The 15,270-nt window shown below is 39.0% G+C and overlaps 1 protein-coding gene across 4 annotated transcripts in view; it reads left to right on the top strand.

Annotated features, from left to right (window-relative positions):
* Positions 1–15,270, top strand: part of Arhgef12 (Rho guanine nucleotide exchange factor 12) — a 131,656-nt gene that overhangs the window by 36,370 nt on the left and 80,016 nt on the right. For 2 of the 4 annotated variants that reach the window (XM_021636912.2, XM_060372158.1), the window contains exons 2-3: positions 10,879–10,902; positions 12,124–12,209. The exons of 1 other annotated variant lie outside the window; for it this stretch is intronic. In XM_021636912.2, the coding sequence (XP_021492587.1) occupies positions 10,879–10,902; positions 12,124–12,209 (110 nt within the window). Of the gene's footprint in view, positions 1–10,878; positions 10,903–12,123; positions 12,210–13,817; positions 13,875–15,270 lie in introns of all 4 variants that reach the window. One more of the 4 variants, XM_021636911.2, reaches the window with a different exon arrangement.

Genomic DNA, 15,270 nt, shown 5'->3' with positions numbered 1-15,270 from the left:
TAATTTTTTAAAAATATTTATTTATTTTTATTTTATTATATTGATGTTTTGCCTGCATGTATGTCAGATCACTTGGAGCTGGATTACAGACAATGGTGAGCCCCATGTGGATGCTGGGAATTGAACCCTGGTCCTCTGGAAGAGCAACCAGAGTTCTGAACCATTGAACCATCTCCCCATCCCCTTGTTTAATTTTTGAGTACAGAGTCTTGCTGTATAGCTTAGGCTGGCAATGAACTTTAGGCAATCTTGTATCCTCAGTCCCTTGATTGCTGAGATTATAGGTGTTTGCCACCATGCCTTACTAGAGTGTTCTTTTAAACATAAATCAGACTGTGATCAAAACTTTGTTTGCCTTACATTATGAATAAATTTCTTACAGTTTTGGCTTCTGCCTAATGTTGATTTCATCTCAGTAACTCTCTCTGTGTCGTTCGTTCTCTATCCTCAGGCCACAGTGGACATTGCAGTTTTCAAACACACTAAGGTGCTTATCCTTGCAGACCTTTGTTATTTTCATTACCCATAGTTGATCTGTGGGCCTATATCGTCTCATGGCTTCCATTCTTACCTTACAGTGTCTTAAGTCAACATACTTTCAAGGTCTTTGAATAAACTGAATGACTCCTTTTAGTCACAGTCACATACATAGCAGTGGGTGAGGAAAAGATGTGCTACACTGTCTTCTCTTAGGAGGAAAGAAATTTCTTTGACTTGTACCTCCTGTGGGCTTTATTCCTCTTTTCATTACTTCTCTCTATAACAGTCAGCTCACTCGGCAGAGAGTGACATCCACTTTATCCCAGAAGGTTGTTACTATAGCTGGATCTGCTGCCTTTTGGTCATTGGTCTTTGAGGAGAGTAGTAAACCATTGGATAAACTTCAAGTTCTTTATAAGGAAGACTATATTTCCAGGGTCAAGATTCTGTGTTTGCGATGAAAATTTATTGAATGAATAAATTCATACAGAAAAGTAAGTCAAATTGTTAAGTGTTTTCTCAGGACTATGCAGACTAATTAGGGTGTAAATCAAATACATGTAATAATCTTTCAAATAAAGTATTGGAAGAGATGAGTTAACAGAATATTAAGCTTTTTAAATTAGTTAATTGGTTTAAATAATGTAATCCAATAGAAGGAAGAGACAGTGGGAAACAACAGCTCAAAACCCAAAAGGATGGTGATTAGACTTAAATCTACCTACATCAGCAATCTCAAAAAAAAAAAAAAAAAGGCAAAAAGGCCAATTAAAGGAATGTGGTAGTGTATGCCTGTAATTCGAGCATTGTAGAGGCTGAGGTAGGGGGGTCATGAATTTCAGATCAGTGTGGGCTGAGTAAGACCCCATCTTAAAAAAAAAGTTGGCTTAAGACTAGTTCAGTGGTACAATGCTTGCTCCACATGAGTGAGGCCCAGTGTTTAGTCTCTAAAGCCATCAAAAACAGTTAAGGCCAAAGTCACAGATTATATGAAAAAGTAAAGCCCAACTGAGTGCTGCCTTTAAGAAACACTTAGCCTATCAGATCTCATCAGGAGTGGCTGCATTATCATCTTCTGTGGCCTGGTAAGGCTGCTCCCTCCTCAGGGGGAGGTGATCAAAGAGCAGGCCAGTCAGATTATGTCAGAGGCAGTCCCTCTTCCCATTACTATGTAACCCACTTGGACACTAAACTGCCATGGGCTACATCTGTGCAGGTGTTCTAGGTTATCTCCATGCCTGGTACTTGGTTGGAGTATGAGTCTCTGGGAAGACCCCTGTGTTCAGATTTCTGGTTCTGTTGCTCTCCTTGTGGTGGAGAGAAGGACCTCCCCTATCAGTGGACTTGGGGAGGGGCATGGGTGAAGAAGGGAGTGGGAGGGTGAGATTGGGAGGGGAGAAGGGAGGGCCTTATGGGGGATACAAAGTGACAAAGTGAATAAAGTGTAATTAATAAAAATAAAAAAAATAAAAAATAAAAAAAAAACTAAAAACAAACAAAAAGAAACACTTAGCCAGGAGTGGTGGCTCACGCCTGTAATCCTATCACTCTGGGAGGCAGAGGCAGGCAGATCTGTGTGAGTTCTTGAAAAACAACAATAACAGTAACAACAACAAAAACAACAACAAAAAGGAACAAAACCTCCACTTAACTGTATTCTTTTAAAATTTACCCTTTTATCATTATGAAATGATTTTCTTAAACTCACCATAGTATTTCATATCAGTAATCCCAACACTCAGAATGCAAAAAAGCAGAAGGATCTGCTCTCTTTAGACCAGACTGGCCTCAGAGTGCTGGGATTAAAGGTGTGTTGCCACCACTGCCTGACCAGCCCAGTGAAGTATTAATTCAGACAAACTGTCTCAAAATTTAAAAATTAAGCGAGGCAGTGGTGGCATATGCCTTTAATCCCAACATTTGGGAGGTAGAAGCAAGTGGATCCCTGTGATTTTGAGGCCTACAGAGTGAGTTCTAATATAGCTAGGGCAACATAGAGGAAAAACCCTTTGTCAAAAAACAAAAAACAAAAAGTAAAAAAATATTAAAAATTAAATTACAAAGAACAGAGACGTATTTCAGTGATAGAATGCCTGCTTAGCTTGTAAAGGTTTGTAAAGTTCTCAGGACCTTATAGACACAAAAGTAAAGTGCTCTCTCATTTCTAAGCTTTTATGCATCAAGAAAGGAGCTTCAAAATTCATGAAAAATAAAGTGTATAAATTTAATGGCGAACAGATCCACAGTCATTGACATGAGAATGATTTCAGTATTTTTTCAATAATTGGCCAAAATAAACTCAATAAGGGTGTAGAATACGAAACACTATTTCTCACTTTGACTTACTTGTATTTTTTGCTAACACTTCAGCCAACAGCTTAATACATCTTTTCAGTCTTGTACGTGCATGTGGAGTATGTATGAAGATGCAGCACAGTTCAGTGTAAAAGTACAGTAAAGTGAATGGATGCAAGTCATATAGAATATACTCTGATCACTGGTAAGTAAGCTAGAAATGAATAAAGAAAGATCTCAAGTTCCAAATATTTTGATCCTAAACAACAATTCTAAAATAACCCACAGGCCAAAGAAGAAATCAAAAGGAAAATGAGAAGTTTTATTTGTTTGTTTGTTTGTTTTTGGGTTGAAGGAAAAAGTAAACACAAGACATCAGAATTTAGAGGGCATTAAAGATGCATTAGAAAAGAAGAAATTTCTGAAACCAATAACATCAGTTTTCACTTTAAGAAACTAAAAAACAAAACAAAACAAAAAAAGAAACTAGACAAAGAAGAACAAACCGAATTCAAAGTAAACAAAGAAGAAAAATAATAAAGATTGGAACAGGGGTCCATGAAGGAGAAAACAAACAACAGTATTAACCCAAAAGTTGGTTCTTTTGAGAAGATTACTAAAATGCTAAACCTTTAACTAGTTAGCTAGACTAGTTAGTTAGTTAGACTAGTTAGTTAGGAAGATCAGGAGTAGAGATAAGACAAGCATTAAAAATAACAGAAATGGAGGTGACATCATTACAGGTTGTACAGCTGTTAAAAGGACAGGAAGATAGCTGGGCATGGTGGTGCACACCTTTAATCCCAGTCCTAGGGGTGAGGGTGTATGTAGATGCCTGTCCTGGAACTCTGGAGACAAGGCTGGCCTCCAACTCACAGAGATCTGCCTGCCGATGCCTCCCAAGTGCTTAGATTAAACGCAAGTGCCAACAACACCACACTATGATTTGTTTGTTTGTTTTAAAGCATATGAGTCCAGCCTGATCTACAAAGTGACTCCAGTTCAGCCAGGGCTCCTTTACACAGAGAAACCCTGTCTCGAAAACAAAAAAAAGTAAAGGTGTGTGTGTGCACATGGACAAAATTGTATGCAGATGCCTATGCACAGAGATTGGATGAGGACATCAGGCATCCTGCTCTGTGACTGTCAGCCAAAAAACAAAACAAAACAGCACACACAAAAGGACAGGAAGAACATCAGGAATAGCTCGATGACAGTGAATTCAATATGAAAGCATGTAATTATACTACAGAAAAAGGTGGAAAATATATTTCTTTATTCCGTGGGCTTACAAGTTTGCAGTAGGAAAATATTCTTCTATTTTCCAGTGTTTTAAGGAACCTAGAGTACTATGCAGTACCAGAAATGAAGAAGTACTAAAAATGCAGAAGGGAGGGGCATGGTCCAGTGACATAAGTGCCAACCCAAAAGAGCTCTAAGCTAGAGCAACTTGAACATGGAAATAAATATTGCAGTATTGGATTTGATTTCAGAGTATAAAGTAAACATACAGAGTTCACATTGGTAGATGGGAGAACACAGAAACCCAGCTCTTCCAGAAAATACCAGCGCATGCACATTCTTCTTTGTTTGGAAAATGGAGCTTAATGCTTTCAACTCCTAATAGGAGTTGAATTAAAAAAAAACAAGGCTTTAAAGTTCTCAAACATTATTATTGTAGTGTGTGTGTGGGGGGGAGGGTTGAGGAAAGAGAATGAATCAGAGAATGAGAATTAATCACAGTTCCTGTGTGGAGGTCAGAGGACAAGTTTGTAGAGTTGGCTCTTCTTTCCACCTTAATGTGGGTTCTGAGAATTAAACTCAAGCTGTCAGGCTTTTGCTGCAAGCTCCTTTTGCCCTCTGAACCATCTTACCGACTCAGGTTTTGGTTTCTGTTTTTGTTTTTTTGAAGCAGGTTTTCTGTGTGTAGCTCTGCCTGTCCTGGAACTCTGGAGAAAAGGCTGGTCTCGAATTTACAGAGATCTGCCTGTCTCTGCCTCCCAAGTGCTGAGATTAAAGGCAAGGGGCCATGATTAAAGGGAAGTGCCAGCACCACTAGACTATGGTTTTTTGTTTTGTTTTGTTTTGTTTTGTTTTAAGTGTAGAGTAAGGCAGGCTAAAAGCAGTAGCCTTACAGGGAGAAGACTGGAAGATAACTTCTTAATGAATGACCAAAGCTAGTATAACTAGTCATAGACATGTTGATAACCTGTAAGGAAATGCATCTTCCTCTGTTAGGTCATTTCACTTCCATGATCTTCCAAAAATAGCTAATGCATTCATGGAAAACTGATTTTCAGTGGTAGTCCAAAGGCAGTCCAGTGGAGGCAGTCTCTTCTGTACTGTGCTAGAAGAGTTGGTTGTCCACCGCTAAATAAACATTTGTCCGTAATGTCTTCTGCAAAAGTTTTAAAACACATTGTTTGTCCTAAAAGTAAAAATTATCAAACTATCAGGAAAAAATATAAAGAAAGCCTTTGTAATTTTGGATTAAACAAAGATTCCTAGGAAGTTAAAAATGTGTGCAAAGACCCAGTTTCTAAATTGAGGTATGTCCAAAGAGACAGGGCTAAGGAGTTCAGTGTGTCTCTGAGGCACACACATTCAATCTACAACAAATGTGATAATTTCTTATACTTTGTATCATTTCACCTTTAGTTCAGTCAAACTGAGACTCTTTACATGTAATTCTTTTCACAGATGTCATAAGGAATGTTATCATCATTTACTCTTTCCTGAAATATTGATAGGGTTAGTAAAACACTTTCATCTGAAAATGTTGCATGTTTGTTACAGTTCTGTGTTATTTATCAGTTTGTGTGTCATGTAACCTGTGATTGTTGACTGGTTCCTTGGTTGGTTTGTTTTACTTAAGACAAGCAGGGAGTCTTTCCCTGTAGTCACTTGGGCAGGAAGTAATGCTGTCTGCTTTTGCCTTATAAGATCTATTGTTAGAAAAGTTCCTGCTGCTGTCCCTTTCCACAAAGGTTAGACACAAATGCATGAGATTAATGCAGACAGAGGATTGTCCTTCCGTTTCTGTTTATCTAGTACTCACACTGACTGCCTTTATCTAGGTGTAGTCTAAACTCCCATGTGGATTCCTTCCTGTTAATGAGTTCATCCTGAAACTTCAAGGGGGAGTTTAGGCCTGGAGTTAAGGTGTGTGCTTGTTATAGTGTTGTCCCTGGGCTGAAAAACTGTACTTAGGCTAAGTATTTACAAAGTAACCTAAATTGATTAAGCAGCCATATTACAAAAGAGATACTTTGAACCTATAAAGAATTACATTGTGGTGCTCAGTTCCTAGTAATGAAAAGTATTGAGAGCTCTCCTTTTCAGAGTTTTGTTTGTTTGGAAGCTCTAGATGAACTAAAAATTCCCCACTCCGATGTATGGGGAACTTAGAGTCCTGTTGGTACTCTTCATCCATGGTAGACCTCTTATAAGCCCCCAGGGTCTTACGTTAAAACCAGTGCTTCAATGAAATATTTACTGGTGTAAAATACCTTAATGTCTTGTTTGTTTGTTTAGAGAAAGAGTGTGCCAATAGTTCCAGGCTGGTCTGAAATTCCTGGGTTCAAATGATGCAGGTCACCCTCCTGGTTAGCTGGGCTTACAGTGCATGTGCCACCGGGCCCAGCTGATGGAAGTTGATATGTTTAGTATGCCTTAATTTTTATAAAAGGACTTTTGTACTATGTGTGAAGTCCAGGTAGAGAGAAAAATAAATAATTCCATTATGTTATAGAGTGGAGAGGCTTTGCTTCATAGGAGACTTTACATCTTGGGAAAGGGACAGTTTCATTTCTTAGTCTCTTGGGAATAAGGTCCTCTTGACTGTTATGTGACGTTAGTATGTGATATAGGACTTTGTTTAGTAATATTAGCATTGTAGTCTATGTATGAAGTCTATCAGAATAAGCTCCATTTATAGCAGCTAAGGGAGAGAATAGAAGTAATGGTCTACAAATTTCAAATGAACCTTATAGTTTGTTGTTTTGTTTTTGTTCGGTTTGAGGCAGGATCACCCTGTAGTGTGAGGACTTGGCTGTGGAGGTCTAGACTGGCCTTATGCGACAGCAAATCTTTCTATCTCAGCCTCCCAGACAAGAGACTGAGACAAGCCTGCGGAGTTGACTTTTGTCATCAGCAGTTCACAGGTCTGGGGTGCCACAAGAGGAGTTAAAACCCTTTCCCTGCATGCTTCCCCTTCGTGCTGTGTAGGGCCACTACTACTGACGACAGTATCTTCTTGCATAATTAAGTCTCCCCCACCTTCACTTCCTCTGGTGAGGGTGAAATGAAACCAAACACATCTGGGGAAATAGCTTGTGCAAGTAGGATTGGCACACTAAAATTGCCAGAATAGAATAAAAGGACAGGCAAAGGGTCCCCTGTAATCCCTGCTCTCCAAAGGCAGAGACACACGATCCCCCAACCAAGCTAGTCAGCTGGACTAAGTGGAATTGGGAAGCTCTGGGTTTAGTGAAAGACTGTCTCAGTACATGAAATGGAGAGTGATTGAGACACCCAAAGTGTGCTCTCTCTCTGTCTGTCTTATCTGCCTGTCTCTATTTTTCTCCATGCATATATACACACATGAAAAAATTAAACAGAAACAGCTTTGTAGGAACAAGTATGAAATGACATGTATGATGCTAATTTTCTTACATTTCTTCCATAAAATTAGAGAACTCTTCTCATATGATAGTTTGAAAGCCTGAAACATTTAGATTTCACAGAAAAGTATGGGTTTGTGATAAAAGTAGTTGATTCTGATTGAGAGTTAACTAACATTTGACCCAACTCAAAGACAAACCTCTTTAGTACAAAACTTAACAATTTCTTTTAGTGTTTCATATATGTGTGTGTGTGTGTATATATATATATATATATATATATATATATATGTATGTATTTTAACGAAATAGTTTTCTTAGAAGAAACTAATAAAATGCTCTCTATGGACTTGGAACGTGTATTTGTAAAAGCGGTAGTTGAGCTGAAGAGATGGCTCATTATTAAGAGTGCTCTGAGTTCAGATCCTAGCAACCAAGTGAAAATACAGGTATGGCCAGCATGCCTGTATTCCTAGCGTTGTATTGGGTGGGGGCCAGAGACAGGAAAATCATTGGGGGCTTGGTGGCTACCAGTCTAGCTCCAGGTTCCATGAAAGATCCTGACCTGTCAGGAATAAGAGTCGTAGAGCAGGACACCTGATGTCCTCATCTGAGCTCTGGCCACGGGCATCTACATTACAATTTTGTGTACGCCCCCCTACCTCCCTTATTTTGAGACGGGTTCTCTGTGTAGCAAAGCCCTGGCTGTCCTAGACTTGCTTTGTAGACCAGGCTGGCTTTGAACTCTCAGAGATCTGGCTGCCTCTGCCTCCTGAGTGCTGGAATTAAAGGTGTGTGCTACCACACCCGGCACCATGTTTAATTGTGATGATAATATCTTTTATATTCATATAGCGTCTTAAATTCCAAGTATTTATAAAAATATGCTGAACCAGCTCAGGTTCCGTATGTAGGCAAAAATCTTATCTATAATTTGTTTTCTTTAAAAAGTGTAAGTATAACATGGAATCTGTATAGTCACTATAACATTAGGGTTCTACCTACAAATTTCTACAAAAGGGTTTTTTATTTTTCCAGAAGGCATAGGTAGATTCATATTACTTTAATTCTAGGGAATTGTAAAACATCTTTAGAGCACATAGGAGCTAAGTATAATTTCCTGGCTCCCTGTGTTCCCTTCCTGGGAGCTTTGGTCAACCCTTTGTTTTTTGAGCTTGCGTATGATGCTGCAGTTGAAAGTCTGGGTGTTGATGTGCTAAGTGCAACACTGATGCGTGGGGCCTCTCAGTGCTCTGTGATTTGAAAGTGAGTTCAGATGAACTGATTTTCCTTCTCCTAAGACTTTAGAGATAAAGGTTCCTTCCCTCCTCCCTGTGATTCTGTTGGTGCTTGGTATGAACAGTTGAGATACAGCCATTGTCGTAGGGTTTCCATTGCCATGATGAAACGTTGTGGCCATAAACAACTTGGGAAGGAAAGGGTTTACTTCAGCTTAGAGTTCCATGTCGCGTCCATCATTGAGCATTGTCAGGGCAGGAACTCAGTCAGGGCAGGGAGGCAGGAGCTGATGCAGAGGCCATGTTGCTTACTAGCTTGCTCTCGGGGTTTGCTCCCCCTGCTTTCTTGAAACACAGGACCATCTACCTTGTTTGCTTTAAATAGAATTTGGACATTAGGGAAAAACTGCTGTGATTTCAAATGTTGTGAGTTTTTTGGGGGCTGGAGGGATGGCTCAGCACTAGCTGAGCACTAGCTCCTCTTCCAGAGGACCTGGATTCAATTCCCAGTGCCTACATGGCAGCTGAAAACTGTCTATAACTCCAGTTCTAGTGGACCTGACACCCTTACACAGACATCATGCAGGTAAAACACCAATGCATGTAAAATAAAAAATAATCATTACTAAAATTAAAAAAAAAAAAACCTTGTGAATTTTTTTTCTGTACTTTGTGAATATAGTAAGTGGATAGTGAGGTATTGCCCTGTGGTCTTTGTTCTTGTACTCCCCCCTCCATTTCTTTCCTCTTTGTTCTTTCCTATTTTCTTGCTCCTCCGCCCTGACCAGACAGGATTTCTCTGTGTAGCCTTGTTTATCCTGGACTTGATTGGTCGCCTAGGCTGGTCTCAAACTTACAGAGATCTGCCTGCCTGTGCCTCCCTGAGTGCCGGAATTAAAGGCATGTGCCATGGTGCCCAACTCTTTTCTATTTTATTTTAAAAGGAAATAGTCTAGGAAGCTTAACAGTCATGCTGTCTGGAAAATTCTAGAATTCTTTGCCAGAATCCCTTGGGTGCTACACATCTTGACAGTAAGCAGCATTGATTAGGGTGACTGGGGTTTATTGTAGAAACAAAGAATATGTTTTGCCTTGTTCTGCTCTTCAGGGTTCTGTAGCTCAAAGAAGCAAAGCGGTTCCTTCGGTTGATAGGCTGCAGGCTGTTGGTATCCTTATCAGGCCCTCAGTGGAACGTCCTTCTCTGCCAGTTTATATTTGTTGATAAAGAAAAAACCTATTCCCAGTCCCTCCTTCTCCTTCCCCCAAAATGATTATCAGGTGACATAGGAGCACGTACTCCTGGCTTGTCCTCTTAGGGTTACCCGTTTTCAGGAACAGTGCCCTGTCGTTCCACAGTGCCTTTCCGATTTCCACTGTCTGTAGGTTATCACATCATCCCTTATCATGGAGGTTTGTAGATGCTCTGACTTTCTGTGGATCAGTTTAACTCTTTGAAATAAGAGTTAAAGTGAATTTGTGTAAGATTTGTTTGGAAACCAGACTGCCTCAATGATAAATAGATTATAGTTATGCTTGTAGCATCTGCTTCTCACCAAGAAGCCTCTGGCTAGGGATGGTAGTGCAGGCCTCTTATCCAGCACCATGGAGTACAAAGCAGAAGAATCGTGGGTTTGAGGATAGCCTGGGTTATTTAAGGAGTCCCTGTCTCAACTCTCCCCATCCCCAAAGAAAACACCAAACAGAAAAATCAAATCACACCACCTTCTTAAGACAAGATCTTACTCTGTAGCCCAGGCTGGCCCAGGACTTGTTATATCTTCCACTCTAGCCTTGAACTTGGAAATTTTCTGACTTTACCTCCCAAGCTGAAGGAGGCCTTGTATCACCATAATACTTAAAATACTTATAAAAATACTTAAAATGCTTATAATACTTAAAAAAAGACAACCAGGAAGCAATGTTATGAAACCCCAGAAGAACAAAGCAAAGCAAAGCAAAAATGAACCCTTTGTTTTAGGAACATATTTTTAGTAACTGGTAATACTCTGAAGTTTTTTTTTTTTTTTATCAGAATTTCTGTTATGGAAGCTAAAAATAGATTAGAATAAGATTCAAAGAACAGCTTGAAAAAACTGAATGTGACCTTCAACCTCATTGTTGTCTTGTTTTGGGAAAGTTAGCATAAGATTATAATACCTTCTGGTTTAGCATAGTCGGTAGCTGTAATAACAGAATCTTTTAAATTAATATGAATATTTGTTTTTGTTTTCCTTTTGTTTCAGGTTTCCCCTCAAAAAACCTATAAGGTAAGTTGTTCAGTTGTTTTTATACAGAAGTTGGAGTTGAGCTTTAATTAGAAGCATTCCTTTGAAATTATGGGATTTTTGTGGTTTTTCGAGAGCGTGGATTTAAGTAGTACAAACTTTCATAATGCTTCACAGATTTCAAATACAACAGGTGTTGCATATTTTTTCTGGAACACAGCCTTGTTTTGATAATATTTTCAGTGTTTTTAATGTAAGCATTTAAAAAGTTTATTCAAATTGACACTTTAAGGTCACTCCCTATGAAGAAATTTAATTTTAAAATCTGTGCCTGTTTTGAATTGTAAGTTGCTTGGGGAGGTGAAAATGGATTGCTAGTTTGGGTATGTGTTGTCAGTTGAGTGACTGTTGCCTCCTTTAATGAACTTTGGCACTGATTTAGTCTTAATTATTTTAAGACAATAAAGGAAAAACCATAGAAAATACTCTGCTCTGCCTATGCCTGTGCTTATAAAGTCAGGGTTGAAGCAAGCCTTGACTAAATAAGTAGGTTTGTTTTTATAAATTGTTTTTACATATGTTATATTTCTGTAATGATTTCAGCGTGACTACAGTATGTATCAGAGAATGTGTTGAATTCTTTGGGGACACTGTTTTCTTATTGTTAAATGGAACTGTAAAAATCAGTAAACTACAGGCAGTTATTTTTAAGAATAAAGTTACTGCTTGAGGCCCTTTTATAACCAAGAACGTAGACTGTCGTATATATAGCATATGTTGAATTTTTCAAGACAGAGTTTCTCTGTATAGCTTTGGCTGTCCTGGACTCACTTTGTAGACCAGGCTGGCCTCAAACTCACAGAGATTCACCTGCCTCTGCCTCCCTCCCTGAATGTGACACTGTGCCTGGCTTCATACATTGAATTTTAAAACTTTTTGAAAAATATAGAGGCCTATGCTATGTAAGATGAACTTATTTCCTATTTTTGTTTGTTTGTTTGGGGTCTGGAGAGATGGCTCAGTGATTAAGAGTGCTTGCTGTTCTTGCAGAGGACCAGAATTTGGTCTCAAATACCCACATTGGGCAACTCAAAACATCCTGTAACACCAATTGCAAAGTACCTTATACTCTCTCTGACCTTTGTGGGTACCAGCATACACACACACATACACACACATTAAAAGGTGCATTTGTGTAATTTTTTTATAAAGTTTTATTGGTATGCTTTTTTTAACACTAAATATTTAATTGTTTTAACTTAGGCATGGAAGTATTTTGAACCGAGAGTCACCAACAGATAAGAAACAGAAAGTTGAGCGCAGTACATCACATGATTTTGACCCCACAGGTAAAATACTCTTGTTCTTCCAAAGAATGTTTTAAGAAAAGTGGAGTTCAGAATCATAGCGCTCTCATACCCTGTAGTTGTATAATATTGCTGCAGTCTGCGGGAATGAATGCATGTTTAACTCAGCATTGTACATGCCACAGTGGATGCATCATTGTGGGACTGTTCGGGATAGTCACAGAAGTAGTGATGTCATGATTGGAGACTGAGGGCACAGAATCAAGATGAGTGATTGTATAAGCATTAGTGTGTCATAAACTGAAGTTCCACTGGGAACTTCTTCATTCACTTAAAATTCAGCTATGATTGTTATGAATTGAATAACTAGCAGCAGTGCAACTTGAAAAATTTATGATTGCCATATTTTAAATAAATGAGTAGAAATCCCCTATTTTGTCTTCCCACCATTTTTTAGGTATGGGGACAGGATAGAGTCTTCTGCTGTAGTTCAGGCTGGCTTTAAACTTGTGATCGTCCTGCTTCAGCCTCCCAAGTGCTGGGATTCTAGGCATGTGCGTCAATGCCCAGCAGACATTTTTCCTTTTCTTCAAGTGTTCTGGACTGGGTTGTCTTGCAGACTCCATTGTGCTGATTTTCCCTAGAATTTTTATGTCTGCCAGTGTAATTTATTTTCTTAATATTGTGCACAAGATTGAATTCTGCTGCTTTTTTCTTTCTTCATGAATCTTAGTGTTTGCTTTGTAGATAGTGCTCAGTAGTTTTTTTTTTACTAGAAATTTACATACGTTCTTTAAACATGTATTATTTTGTTTAGCTGTATGTCCCTGTGGCAAAAGATGAACAACACAACAATCTGAGATGCATAAATGTATTTCTTACAGACATTTTTACTTACAAATGTAATTTTAAGTATTTAATAGAGTATTTTTTTGTGAATAATTGAAATCTTTTCTACTTTTAGAACAGTTTTCTCAATTTTGAGAAAGTATCATAAGCATTTATCTAAGAAGGGAGAACTAGGAAGTAAGTAATGAGTAGAATGCTTTGCATCCTGGGTTGTAGTAAAGAAATGAAACAGTTAGTTTTAGATAGCTTTGGTGGTGTGGTGGGGGCAGTACCATGCCACAGATCCAAGGAGGAGAGAGCTCTGTACTTCAGATACCCAGCCAGGGCCCAGGGCATGGGCCGAAGGCTTTCAGTTATTTCTATAGCTAGTTGTTGTCTTTAACAATGGTCACTGTGTCTTGCATTCATGAAAATGCCATAGTCCTTCTAGTCTTGTTAGACATGTTCTGTACACTTGTCTGTGAGGTGACCATTTCCAAAGACAGGTCTCTCAAAAAGGTACTTGCTTCACAGAGAGCCGAGTATAGCTTTAAGTGTTTTTCATCTCTACAATTCTCAGGTGATACATTGTGTAGACTATCCATGTGTTGTTGTTTGTATTTTTATTGCACTGTCTTTTCTTCCATATGTCATTACCTGTGCTGTTCATGCCTATTCTAAGTGCTATCATCTGTGATGTTCATACTTCATGTTTGCACGATTTAACTTGATCATGACTCGTTCTTTTATCCCCATGAAATTTCCCCCTTACATTGGTCTCCATATTTTCTATATCTCTCCTTTTCTCCCGCTCTTGTGCAGATAGCTCCTCCAAGAAGACAAAGTCTAGTTCAGAGGAGAGTAGATCGGAGATCTATGGTAAGCTGATTAGCTAATGCGGCCTTGCACCTTTGCAGCTTGCTTCATGCTGTCTCATTGTGTTTTTGGTAACTGCAGCCTTTCTTGTCTGCTCTGCATGGCATGATCTCCTGCAGGGAAAGGGAGCCTGGGGTTCGATGTGGCCTGTGGTATGGAAGCTTAAGATGACTAGAAACTAACATGGTAGGTTGAGAATAGGCCATATTATGTATTTTTCCTTGTTTATCTTAGGAAAGTGGGGTCAGGCTCCTGAATAGCACGGATGGGCTGTGAAATATTGCCTGCTTCTCTGATCTCCTTCATAGCTTTTGGAATATGTGGAATTTCGGCAGCTCAGTCATTTCCTATAAGAATAGTTCTGGCATCATTTAAATGTGTTAGCAGTTCTTTGAAATTTTTGTGTATCTTTTATTTATAAAAATTTTAATTGGTTTATCACCTGGATAAGTCATTCTTATAAAATGTATTTCTAATTGCAAATATTTTTAAGTATTTTATTTTCATGCTTAAAACATTTGTCCCTCCTGTAAGCTTCCCAGAAACTTAGTATGAATAGGAAATTTTCAAAATACCTTTAAAAAATAATCTTCATGAAGAGTAAGTTTAACCTGAATGTTGAGCTTTCATAATACATGATGAAAACATGAGTATTTCCAGACGCTCCTGTCTTTCTAAATACAACAAACTATTTATGAAGTTCATATAGCTTTTTCCTCATTGCTTTTTTAAGCTTTTTGGAGCAGGGTTTTCCTGTCAGCCCCCGGCAGCCCTGAACACACTCTGTAGTTCAGCTGACCTCAGACTCGCCGTGTCCTTTTGCCTCTGCTTCTCGAGTGCTGGGATGACATGTGCGCCAGCACGCCCTGCTATCCAGGAGCTTATTCAGAAAAGAGAAGGCAAGGCAGCGTCTGGAACAAGGCTAAGCAGAGGAAGTCTTCTCTGCCAGAGCCAAGGCCCGTGATGGAAGGTCACTCAGGTGTAAATCTTTCTTACGTAGCCTTCTGTGAGGAGAAAAAGATATAGGATTAATTGTCCTTGAGAATGTTTGGGAATTGTTGCCTTCTAGCATCTGATACAACTCAGTACCTTGAAGCCTTTGTGTTTGGTTCTGACGCAGTTAGTGCTTCATGTTAGGTACATGCTCATGTTTTCCTCTGTTGTAATGAGCAAAAGGACATGTTTGCCAGGCCTTGTGGCAGGTCAAGTTTATGCTTTTCTTTCCTCCAAACTAGTTTTTTAATCGTCCATGTTTCTGTTGTGGTAAGGTGCTTCCTGCAGTTTTTCTTTGCTGAGGAATGTGAACACTATCTGTGTGTCTTCATTCTTCCCAGCAGGCTTTTCAGGGTTGCGGTTTACCTTGTTCACCGTGTGTTTTTAGATCTTTGCCGTGTGTTAG

This window comes from Meriones unguiculatus, chromosome 1 (assembly GCF_030254825.1).
Source record: "Meriones unguiculatus strain TT.TT164.6M chromosome 1, Bangor_MerUng_6.1, whole genome shotgun sequence".
NCBI classification, from domain to species: domain Eukaryota; kingdom Metazoa; phylum Chordata; class Mammalia; order Rodentia; family Muridae; genus Meriones; species Meriones unguiculatus.
Note: the sequence above shows the minus strand (reverse complement) of the source record. Positions and strands in the feature narration are given on the sequence as shown.